Raw genomic sequence first — 13,244 nt, 5'->3', positions numbered from 1 at the left:
GTTGAAAATGTTATTCGTGTTTTGTGGCAATTTTGTCAAAGATTTTATTAGCCATTTTGTCTCAGTTTTTATTCAGGTTTTGTGGCAAATTTGTCGAAACCTTTATTAACATTTTGTAGCATGTTTGTTGGAAATTTATTAAAGTATTTTTTGTAACAAGTGTGTCGAAACAATATCAACTACAATATCAATCTACATAAACAATTATTTATAATAACAAAGAAAAAAACCTAAAAATTACAACAAAAGAATCAAAATCAAGAACAAAATAATAACAAATACTTATATCAGCAAAAGAAGAAATCTAATAATAACAAAATATAAATAAGCAAATACTTATAACGTCTCATAATCGAAAATTAGCTACTACGAACAAAAAATAACAGCAAACACTTGTAAAAATAAACCTAATAATAACAGCAAATTGGTTCTCACTGTTTTCATGTTAAGAATAAAATGTATTTGATCCTGCTTATATATATATATATATATATATATATATATATATATATATATATATATATATATATATATATATATAAATTGCCTTGACAATTACACTGTATTCTTGGGTTTAAAATATAAAAAAAAGAAATGATAATATTGGATAGGGGAAGAAAGGAAAGAAATTATATACTTAAAAAGCATTCTCAAGTTAAAATAAAAGAAAAGAAAGAGTTAGTTACATTCTTGAGTTAGATAGGAAGGAAGAAAGAGAGAAAAAAATTGTAACTTTACAATTATGTCATCATTTTTAAGTTAAATAGGAAGGAAAAGATAGGGTAAAGTAGTAATATTATGCATGACTATAAACTTTTCTTTCACAATTACAATTAGGCCATATTTGACTGGAAAGTTTTGAAGGAAAAAAGCCTTAACTTTTTTTTCCATTCTCTTTATTTTCTTAAAAAAAAACTCATGAATGAAAAAAGAAAAATTTTCTTGTCTTTTATATTCCAAACCCTTAAATAAAAAACTCAAGAATGCAGTGTAAGAGCATTCTCATCCAACCCCTTATTTTATGTGAGGGGTGTTTTTATAATTTAGAGAGTGATTCATGGTGTTATGAGTGAAGAGTTTTTATATTTTAGAAAAAGTAGTGATTTTTCTGTATATTTGAAAAGTTACTGTTCATCCCCTATAATTTTTTAATATATTTTGAGAGTGGTTATGAGTGAAGAAAAGAGAAAAGACAATGATAAAATGTATCAAAAGTATTATTTAATTGAAATGAAGAGAGAAAATGTAGTGAGTTTTAGTATAATTTTTGATTTAGAGATAGGGAGTAAGATGAGAATGCTTTTAGTGGGTGAATGACCTTATATCCAATTTCAAACTTAGTTTGATCTTGGATGAGCATCTAACAATTTTTGTAAGTTCATCAGAAGATTTGGTACACATTTCAACAAGACCCTTACTAATGTGTAATTCTTTTTTGGTATATTGGTTTTTAATGATCCAAACTATTGCATTTTGGTCACTACTGGTCCCAACTAATGAATTGGCTACTGATGGTCCCAACTTTTAAAGTATTTGTTCCTAATGGTCCGCGACTAACAGAATCCTAACGCCGTTAGTTTCAGGTAGTCGGGAAAACGTTTTTGGCCGGAAAATTCAAATTTGTTGCCGGAAAACATCACTTGAACTCCGCAACCACCGCCAATTGACTCACCGTTAACCAACTATCACCACTTGAGCACCATCAACCGATTCCGGCGATGGTTCTAGGGTTTCCGGCGACCTCAATAATTGGAGCTTTTACTAGAAAAAGGTTCCTAAAGGTCCGATACGAAGTTACCAAGATGTTTGGGACGAAAATGTTGAGTTTTCGGGAAAAAAAATTGAGTTTTCCGGCAAAAACCGTTTTTCCGGCGACCTGAAACTAACGGCGTTAGGATTCTGTTTGTCACGGACCGTTAGGAACAAATACTTTAAAAATTGGGACCATTATTAGCCAATTCATTAGTTGGGACCAGCAGTGACCAAAAGACAATAATTGGGATCATTAAAAACCGATATACCTTTTTTTTAATTTCATAAGCTAGATAAAGTACAATGGATCAAAATCACCTTATACTGGGTAATATTTATTAGCGATGCATATTCGACTGGAAACAGTAGTAACAACTATTTAATTTCCTGTCATTAATTCTGTGACCGTTTTTCTAGGCCATAATCGCTGGTTTTGCGACCGTTTCAGTTGGTCACAATCAGTCGCTAACAGTGGTGATAAGACTTTAAAAAACATCCGTATAATACCAACTCATGACCAAAGTGTGATGTATATGGAAGACTCAACATTTATGGCTCGAATGACGGAATTTGATTTAGCGGCCCATTTTTCATTTGCCACAAATACCTTTCAAAAGCACCTCTATAAGGATCCTCCTCTCGCTTCTTTAATAAATAAGCTATATTCTTTTCAACGTCATATCTTATCTGCAAATACAACTCTTGCAGATAATCATCGTCATCTAACATATGTTCTTTTCCTTTTGTTTGTATAGGCTTCCCAAACTTCAAGTAGAGTCGACCAGGTGGCTTGGGCAAACAAATAGGTATATGAAGTTGTTGCTCCGCAACCTCTCCTTTCGCACCCTCCCTGCGTCAAATAACATGCATAAGCAATATGGTCTTTATATCTAAAATGTGTCATATGATCTGTGACTTATAAATACTACTAATCGGTGCTGTTTCAAAAACATAGTGACGCATTCTTTTTTCTTAATTGAACAGAATTGTCATCGCTATCCATTTTGAAATGCATCTTTTTTGCAAAATCCGTTGCTAATTTTGCGACAAATTAAATCTAGTTACAAACTTTTCATTGCAATATATTTGTCGCCAATTTTGTTGGCTAGTTTTCAAACATATTTTCCAAAAAGAAAATCCATTGCAAAGTGGCGAAATTTTGTGTTCTGTCACGAATACTCAATTTGATAGTAGTGAGTGGTGTGTATTTAAGGTGGTCCTCAACCATAGAGGTAGAAGAATTCACGTCATGTTCAAGGGCTAATGCCTTGCGTAGATGAGCATGTGAGTATGTCGTCGTTCAGAAAACAAAAACCATAAGTATATGGCTCTGATATCGATGTGGTATGAACAAAAATCAAAGTGCATCTCAAGAGGGTTGCATCGCTTGGGTAACTAAAAACGGTTTACAATCTCATGTCCAAAATATCATAAAGAATGTGAAGTACGTTCACCTCAAGTTTATTCTCCTTTGGTTACCTTCAATCACCATGTGATTGAGAAGAGGGTTTCTCTTCATGTCATTATAATCAATGATTAGCTGGCAAAAAAGTAGATTATCAACATGTAATTAACTTGTTATTTCTACTTTGTAGATCAAGTTTTGGTTTGTAAAGAGAATGAGTATGTTAGATCTTACTTCTAGTAAATCATCTTCCCCAACCCCTCCATATGGTATAATGGTGGCCCCAAACCTCACTGCCATTCTTACAAATTCCTGTTTATCAGGCCAAAATAGCTTGCCAGCTTCACCCTGCTAGCAACAAAATTAAGAAAGTGATGTGCCATTTTAAAAGAAAATTAAATAATAATCAAATTGGATAAATAAGGGAAAATCCCCAAAATAACTATGTTAACCTCCCCATTTCCAGTTTTAGCCATCAATTAGTCAAAATCCCCAAAGTAGCCATCAAGAACCATCGGATCCGACGGAACTTGTTAAAGAGCCTCCGATCCTACGTAACTCGTTAAAGAACATTCTTGATGGCTATTTTTGGGGATTTTGACTACTTTATGTTTATTTTTTTGTGTAATATCAATCTTCCTCCAACAGATTTGCAAATAATTAAGATTTCCTTTGTCAACGAAAATGAAAATTAACGTGCCAAGTTAAATTGTCAGCATATACTTTTATTGGTTAGTAGGTTATAGTTTAGATTATTGAATTCTGATTTAACAAAATAATATTGAATCCCCTTATCAACTATTAATATTGCATTTACCAAGATAAACAGAAGAAATATCCCTTAAATGCTCGATTACTCCATCCCTTTTCATGGAATATTAAAACGATTGATAATGTATATATAGAAAGGTGCTACTTTCAAGTGACGTATAAGCACAAGCAACTCACCTTACGATGGAAAGCCTCCCGTGCACCACCAGGGTAAAGTAATACGTGCGACTTTTTTGCTAACAGTTTGAAAAAGTTTATTCCAGAAACCGGAATTGAGCCAGCTAACTTCAGTAGATCGGCAAAGGGAATCAAATAGTAATCATGTTCAACATCGATATTAAAAATCTCCGGGTGAGTTAAACCATGAAGCATGATTTTCTTTTCTCTCAAAAACTCCTTGACAAGAGGAAAAACATCGATCCCCATTAGCGTGTGATTACCAACAATTAATACAGGCCCTTCATCTGGAATCCCTGAAAGACCTCTAACTATCTTTCCATCCTCCATGGTTGAGAACATTACTGCATCTATATAAAGATGGTACCACCTGCGCACATGCATATGCTTCTTTTTTTAACAGGGTAAATCATTAAAATAACAAGTTTGATTAATGAGTTTGACAAAATAGCCTTGGCTTTTAAAAATTGTCAATCAATCAATCAGTGCCAGACAAGTGCCCACTGACGCAACAGATTTCAATCTTGGTGCACTGGTCCATTTTCTTAAGCCAGATTTTTCACCACCTTTCTGAAGTAGCATATCTATGCATACAGGAGATCCGTGAATGGTGCAAGAGATCCATATTGTTGCACGGCGACGCAAGGGTGTACCACACTGAAACTGCTGATTGGTTGAAGCAGGTTCTTATTTAAAAAGAAATATAATTAGTCAAAAGATGTTTTAATAAAAGAAAAGGTCAAGTCTATTTTCTCAAACTCATAAGTTAGCGATTTTGGTAATTTTTTGCGATGCTTTCCAAGGTAGCCTTCACTTGAACTGAAGAGAGTGACGCGCACTCGTGGATTTGAACACATAATCTAAGTAATCCTAGATCACACCCATATGAAGCCTTCCCGTTTTAATATCGGCAGCAACGAATTATTTTGATCCAATAACTTGTAAGTACAAGAGAGCTACCAAATAAGGAAAAGAAAACAAACAGGTCGAAGATGACTGTTAAAATACCAAGTCTCCACAGGTGAGGCTTTAAACTCTGTAATACTAGCAGGCAAGAAGTCTTTCACGAAATCATGCTTTGAAGAACGGCGGTACGTGGAAGTAGCTTTAATAGCACTAAGCACATTAACACCACTCTCCTGCACCAACAAAAAGAAGTGGCATCACTGCCTTATGGTAGCTTCTTTTGTCACAACTCTTTAGTATATGTTAGATCACTGTTAAGTAATGATAAGTCAACATGATTTAACATTTGATTTTGTCCAACCATGGCCAGTTCCAGAACTCTAATCCTGATCTAATTGAAGTTTTCTAGATAGATTTTAGTCTAACAATTCACCTAGGGTGCAAATGAGCCGAGCCCGAGCTAGGCTCGTTTTGACTTACAGGGCTCGAGCTCAGCTAGTTTTGAGCTCTTTCTCTAAAGCTCCAGCTCAGCTCGTGAGTTGTTTTTTCAAGCTTGGGCTCGGCTCGTTTATTTATATACATCATTTTATTATTTTTATAAATTTTGTGAAAAGTACCTTAATTAAACAAGAAGCCTAACAGAGGTAAAACTTAAAAAAAAAACACAAAGCTCACGAACAAAGTAGGCATAATTAACATCTTTACATGTTTAGAGTTATCTGTTCTTTTCCTTAGCCTTGTATTTTGCAAACAAAGGTCATTACGTGATGAGAACACATAATATTTACTGATGCATTTACACACCAGCAGATCTTCTTTTCTTTTTGTTCTTTTTTTTTTAATTTCTATTGGTGACAAGAAAGTGCAAGAATAGATCTTAATATAATAATACCAATAGAATTGTGTGTCCATTTTCCTCAAACACTCGCATGTCACAATGCTTCAATGATCTGAAAAGCCTTCGCGCCTCCTCTTTACTTGGCAAGAGGTAGTCCCTGCCACTGAAATGATAATATCGTAGAAATATTACATTCCAAAGTGCATATACACCAATTGGAAAGGGAAAGTTACCAAAATAGTAAACAGTCATTGAAATTTAGCATACAGATTCATAGTCATCAACCTTTTGAACCAATCAGAGAGCAGCCTACGCTTTTTGGCGCTAAAGACATAAAAAGTGCAGTGGGACTCACCTTATGACCAATCAGGGAGCGACACATGTCACTAGTAGACTAAATTTAGCCTATCAAAATAACACGCTGGTTTAGCTAATGCTTTCTGAATTAGCATATGGATTAACTTTGGCATACTCTTTCAAATTTTTTATTGCGGATTCAAATTTTAGCCTACGGATTAAGTTTAGCCAAGCCTACGGATTAAATTTAGCCTACGATTAAAAATTTTAGCTTGCGCTTTCAAATTTTAGCATATGCTTTAAAATGCAGCCTAAGCTTTAAAATTTTATCCTATAGTTAAGTTCAATTATGCTTTTAAATTTAGTCTACGGATAAATTTTGCCTACGCTTTCAAATTTTAGTCTACGCTCTCGGATGCTGTAGGCTATGAGGGACATTTATCACTCCTGATTGGTCAGGAGGTGGGTCCGATAGTTCTTTTTACGTCCTGTAGTGACAAAAGGTTGATGATTTTGAAATTGTTGGCTCATTTTGAAAATTTCTTGGTCAGACGAGTGTGTTTTGGTAATTTTCCCTTATCACTAGAGAACAAAATTTTGAAACATGGACTTGGCCATTGTAAATTGTCAATTAATGTGCACATGAATGTATAACTAAAAAGATAAACTATTATTCATAGAAGAAAGAAACCTAGCAAGTACAAGTACTTGAGATGTAACAGCATGGAGACGAGAATTAGCATAGGCGGCAGTTGATTGAACAAGCTTCAACCTCCATTTGAGAGTGTCTTTGGGTAATATTTTGGCCATCACCTAGCAGGAGAAATATAAAGGGTGGGAACTGGCATGGATGTAGAAATATTGATATTAAATAGTAATTCAAACAAAGTGAAGTTAACCTAGAAACACTAAATGAAACTAACAATATTAGATAAAGGGCTAACTCTATAAGATGACTATTTACATTCAAGAGGTAGACCAACTAACCCCGCAATTGCATACCCAAGCTCTTCTATATGGATAATTAGTGAAAATGCCAAAACTACACTTACGTAACTAATTTAGAGCCTAACTAGAGACTTGGCCAAACTATGCACTCCTACGTGCATAGAGAAAACAAACAAAAAGCAGAAACAAGGTATTCACACTAGGTTTTACGTGATGTAGAAGTAGCAATGACAATTTGCTATCACCAAACCAAAGTAATAACAAAAAGTTTTACGGTTTCATGTAATATCCAACCCTTTGTACAAATAACTAATGTATGTCTGTTTTTCAGAGTTCGTTCGGGTCAGTCGGGCGGAAACTTTTCATCTTGAATTGATCCCACACAAGCACGCTAACCTAGGGCTTCAAATGAACTGAGCGAACACGAACAAGGTCTTGTTAATGTTTGTTTGTTAAGAAAATAATATGTTCACGAACGCTTACCGAACGAGATTTTATGTTCGTGTTCGTTTATTAAGGTCCTTAATGAATGTGTTCACGATTGATTAACGAACATGAATAAAATCGACGGAGTCTAGAGAGTGAGATCGATGTATTCATCAATGTGAATATTGAGTAAGGTAATGGGTACAATTCAAAAACCATGTAACAAAATGATTTCCTATTTTATGTTAAGGGTAATAAATTAAAAAATATAAAATGTTTAGACAACATAAATAAAAAGTACAAAAACTTTTATGAACTGCATATACAAACGAACATGAATGAATGTTTATGAACATAGTATTGAACGTTCACGAACACAATTGAACGAATGAGGATTTGTTAACGTTCGTTTGTTTAACTAATCGAATGAAATTTCTTGATCATGTTCGTTCATTTACTAAACGAACAAACATAAACGACCTTCCTGTCGAATTGTTCAGGAACGGTTCGATGAACGTTCAGTTCGTTTACAGCCCTACATTAACCTTGAAGTGCTCCTCTAATAGACAATGCATCCAAAACACAAAAACACATCGGTGATATATGAGATTAATAATAATAATAATAATAATAATAATAATAATAATAATAATAATAGTAACTCCTTATGAAACCAACATTTCTCCTCCTGTCTATGTCTATGTCTACGGGCGATGTGAAATATGCCTAACATGGTAAAACATCTCTCCATGAAATGATCTAGCTACAATATAACCTAGAAGAAAAGGGTCAATGAGAAATAACTAGTCTCCCAATTCTATGATTTAGACTAAATTGTTTCCTTACTACAATGATGACTAGGCTAAAAACCCGTGTATTACACCAATGAATAAAGTAAATATTAAATCATTTCCAACTAAAGATGGTTCTTACGGGAAGGAGTCGTAGATCTTCACTAAAACGGGCAAACAATTGCAAAAGAGATTCCAAATGATTTCTACCGTAACTTCTAACCATTGCAATCTTTATATAATCACCTAAAAGGAGAATTTTTGAAATAGTTAGTTAAGACAAAGAGATATATATATATATACCAGAAAAGGCCCAACATTACACATTGTTCATTGTAAATAGAAAAAAATATTAGAAGCATAACTCAATGCTATTATTACAAGGATTAGAGGTATTAAATGTTACAATTAAGTAGCTAGTTAAACACACTTAACAGTTTCTAGTTAACTTAAACATTAGCATACCAGCAAGGGGGCCTATGGCATAAGGAAGCAACCCATAATATTCTTCAGGCAAGTCCCCCAACAGTGATGGTAAAAAAAGCAATGGTGACCTCTCATAAGAAGTTGCTGAAATGGATACAATAGTAGTTACCATCTGACATGCATACTCAAAACTGAGATTACCAATTTTACAGCGTAGCTTGTTGCCCGCTTATATGTCTCTCTATTGTAATTGGATTCTTGTAAATACCAATTTTACGAATAAACTTGTTAATTTACCCTAAAAATAAAAATAAATTCAGAAAAGCATGTAAAAAGCTGACCTGGATTTGCTATTATAAGTATTAAGTCAACTGTAGGATTGCGAGCAGCCACTGCAAGTGCTAAGGCTCCACCAAAAGATTCTCCAAGCAAATAAATTGGCTTATTTGAGGAAAAAGTGTGCTCAATCATCACAGTTTCTTCCACAATTTGAATCAAACCTTCATGAAAACAAGGTGATAATGAAAATATATAACATCACAACTTGCAAAAAAGATATTCTAAAGATATAACTTGTAAGTTTCTGAATTTATACCAAATACAATGTGTATTATAAGAATTGATCTCATGCATATAACTGTCCAAGAAGATATGATCATCCTAAAACTTTATTAGATTTATATAAGCTTTTATTATGTTTTAATATGTATTGAAATATTATGTAACATTACATTTAGTCTTAGGTTTATTTGTATTCAATTAACATTAGTATTTGGCAAGGTAACTTGGTAAGACGGTTGCAACATGAAATCGTTTCCAAATTAAATGGTTCTATGCTGCACCTAAAACCGTTGTAACGGTTAACAAAATGGTTACCCGCCAAAATTCTCTGTATTTAATGGTGATCAGTGCCAACACCCTTGTTCGGTACCAAGATTGATCATTATTCTATCAATTAATCCTTATTGTAATTCTTGTCTCAATTTAATTTGTGTTGCCATTCGGTTCAGATTGCCAATAAAGTTGCAGGTTGGGGGGAGAAGCTTTAGCAATAGCAGTCTTATAAAGCTAAGAGATCAACCAAAGACTAAGGAAAATTTTAAACAATATTAGAATCAGTCGAGCACATATGCTAGAGAAGATGATAACCTTCCATCGGTGTTCGATCCCAAACTGGAATATGCAAGCATTGAACATTGAAAACCCTGTCACTCAAGTTGAAAAACATCGATGTAAGAACAGGAATACAGTCTCCACGCATTGTAACTTAGTATTATAAAGTCTACCCAAGCATAGTTTTCTTAGATCTTGGTAACAAAATGGATCTATATTCATAAAAATTTATCTACAATAGTGACTTGTGCTTTACTTATCAACCCAAAAAAATGATAAAACATTTTGTGTAGATCAAGAACAACTCACTTTCCTAGAGATTTCTCATGTACAACAAGGCCGAATCCAGTCCCATCTATCCCTAAACATAGTATAACACTGATAAGGGCATACCAAACAATAATTTAGGAGCACTAAACAGTTACGCCGTACATTTTTGTTAAGTGAGCAAAGACAAAGACGCATACATGTTTTTAAGATTGTGAAGTTTTTGTAGAAACCAAACACGAAAATTTAACACGAATTACCAGGTAAATACAAAAGAACCGGAGAATTTTTAATAGGTTTGCCACATGCAATGGGGCAGAACCACCTAGGAGGCCCTCCATCACTCTTAATCAAAGTCCTGCCTATTTCGATCCCATCATCCAGGGTTTGTGTCCCGTAACCATCATCCCAAAATACTTTCAACTCTTCAGAAACTTCCTTCCCGCTCTTATTTCCTCCAACTTTAGAAGCAGCTACATAGGCATTCTTTTTGTTAACCAAAGAAACACCGCTGATCCCAGTTGATTCCCATGATTTATCATAACCTATACTCCTAACAAGAACATGTGAACGCAGCCTATGGTTTTCATTTAGATTAAAAAGGGGTAATGATGGAATACCGGAATGTCTTAAAGTTAAGGTCATTAGGATTGTAAGAATATTAAGGAAAGCGATATGCTGTTATGCTAAATTCAAACTCAGTATATCAACCTCACTAGAAAGAATTACGAAGGAAAAGGTCCAAGTTGCGTATTCAACTCTGCTTGGAATCGAAACAGAATGAAATGTAGGCCTCATGCATCATTCCATATGCATGACATAGAGATAAATCACATAGGTAGGTGGGAAACAGTTACAAAAATTTAAAGCCGGAAAATCTGCTCACGGACTCCAAACCACACGTAAGAAGTTGCGTATTAACACGCAACAGCAATCATGAATGGGAGAAAAAAAAATTACCTGGTTGATCAAATTGTACATCTAATTTTGTAGGACCAATATTATATATTGTTTTTAGGATTGTATATATCGTTTTAGTTTGCTTCTAGTCGGTGTAGTACGTATTCGGTACGTTTATTTTGTAAGTTTATTATGTAAAGTTTGGAGAAATGTGGACCATATAAAAGGGCCACTTACCCATTTCTCCACAACTTAACCCTTTCACAATTCAAGATATCTCTTGTCACACCCCGACTAGCACAATGCGGAAGCGTAAAACGGGAATGTAACAGACACCTCTGATATCAACACATTGTTTATAAAGAAACATGACAGAATTACAAATTTTGTCCTTTAAAATAAGACGAATTACGGTTCGTGTCCTTTTCTAAGTTTCCTTGCAGGCGGTGTACTTTAAACTTTTTTTTCCTACAAGTTTTGTCCTTTACGCTAACTGGGTTAGAAAAAGTCAGTTAAGTATGACATGTGCCAAACATGTGATGGGCATAATTGTAATTTTAATAGGGGAATGTATTATATATATTTTCTTTTCTTTCTCTCTTCTTTCTCTCTAAGCCACCACCATCACCATAAATTCCGGCCACCACCGCTAGTCTCACCGATTCCGGCAACCTCGTCCTCCGAAACGACACCGTTTCAATCTGGACTACCTTCGATAACCCCACCGATACTATACTCCCCCGGTCAAAACTTCTGTGGGGAACTGTGGTTCGAAAAGTCCCTCATCATGTAGTTCGTCTACCGTTGTCGGATTGGAACTGTGGTGTCTCAAATTGAATTGGAATGTTTCGTTTCTCTCCTAAAGGTTCGGTTTCGTTATCTGCAAAGTTCTATTTTGCAATTATTGGATAATTTGACATTGATGAGGGACTTTTGGTTTCTCTAGAAGAATATTTGAAAAGGAAGAATCTCATTGTCGGTCGTATATGTTGCAGGGTTATGATCGATATTACCACCCTGTCACCGGTATTACCTATAGATGTGGACACCGGTATTACTATTTTGGGAAACGTATGTGGCGGTGGTGTGGTTTGGTGGGCGGATTTACCTTTTCCGGATTCCCTTTCCAAACCCTAGGTGACGATGGCGTGGTGGTGGGTTGGTCGTCGTCTATCGTCGGCTCCGTTTCGGAACCTTGGTGGTCAGTCATGGTTGGCAATTGTCAGTCATGGTTGGCAATTGTCGGTTATCTGTGTTTAATAGCATCCTCTCCGTCGGTCCATCGGGTCAATAAAATCAAAATTCTGTGGGGTTATCGAAGGTAGTCCAGATTGAAACGGTGTCGTTTCGGAGGACGAGGTTGCCGGAATCGGTGAGAGTAGCGGTGGTGGCCGGAATTTATGGTGATGGTGGTGGCTTAGAGAGAAAGAAGAGAGAAAGAAAAGAAAATATATATAATACATTCCCCTATTAAAATTACAATTATGCCCATCACATGTTTGGCACATGTCATACTTAACTGACTTTTTCTAACCCAGTTAGCGTAAAGGACAAAACTTGTAGGAAAAAAAAGTTTAAAGTACACCGCCTGCAAGGAAACTTAGAAAAGGACACGAACCGTAATTCGTCTTATTTTAAAGGACAAAATTTGTAATTCTGTCAAGAAACATTACAAACTAATTTACAATATATTACATTTCTTCGTTCTATCATTGTTTTAAAGTCTAGGCGATACAAACAAAACTAGTTCGTTAACTAAACGTTCTTACTACTAACACCCTTGCTTCTATTCACATAGCATCGACCACACACTTCAGGCAAGTAACAGATCACCAAATTACTCCGATTTAGGTACACCTGAAAAGCAGTTTAAAACGGGTCAACTACTAGAGTTGGTGAGTTTCACGAGTTTCAAGAAAACAGTAATGAGTGTTCACAAGTCAACACTTGTAATCATGAAATAAGTATGTATGTAAATGATATATGTGATGTAATTATGCTAAGCTACAGTGAAGCCTTGACTATATGTGCTGCGTGCATCCATTTCCCACGCTCCATCAACCACCGTGGCCCCTTTCCGCCCACAACATGCCCCGGTAGCTATGTCTAACACTACATAGCCTGTTTGTATAAACATGGTCATGTGAAAACGGCGCTATGTGACACGGCAACCAGGCCGATTCCGTTTGGGTTTGTCAAACCAATAGTACTATTCACAAGCCACCGG

The 13,244-nt window shown here is 35.2% G+C and overlaps 1 protein-coding gene across 1 annotated transcript; it reads right to left on the bottom strand.

Moving 5' to 3' along the window:
• Window positions 1-2,301: 2,301 nt before the first annotated feature.
• On the bottom strand, window positions 2,302-10,792 carry LOC143592583 (phytyl ester synthase 1, chloroplastic-like). Its single transcript, XM_077072471.1, has 13 exons — window positions 10,378-10,792; window positions 10,160-10,211; window positions 9,887-9,942; window positions 9,079-9,237; window positions 8,777-8,881; window positions 8,454-8,557; window positions 6,838-6,959; window positions 5,904-6,012; window positions 5,114-5,244; window positions 4,106-4,475; window positions 3,392-3,505; window positions 3,207-3,292; window positions 2,302-2,602 (listed from the first exon to the last, which is right to left on the bottom strand). Exons 1-13 carry the CDS (start codon window positions 10,760-10,762, stop codon window positions 2,302-2,304), a joined length of 2,094 nt encoding a protein of 697 aa, XP_076928586.1. The 5' UTR covers window positions 10,763-10,792.
• Window positions 10,793-13,244: the final 2,452 nt, after the last annotated feature.

The sequence above is a fragment of the Bidens hawaiensis genome, unplaced genomic scaffold (genome assembly GCF_021521415.1).
Source record: "Bidens hawaiensis isolate Kalapana, Puna unplaced genomic scaffold, B.hawaiensis_p1.1 tig00041074_1, whole genome shotgun sequence".
NCBI lineage: Eukaryota > Viridiplantae > Streptophyta > Magnoliopsida > Asterales > Asteraceae > Bidens > Bidens hawaiensis.
Note: the sequence above shows the minus strand (reverse complement) of the source record. Positions and strands in the feature narration are given on the sequence as shown.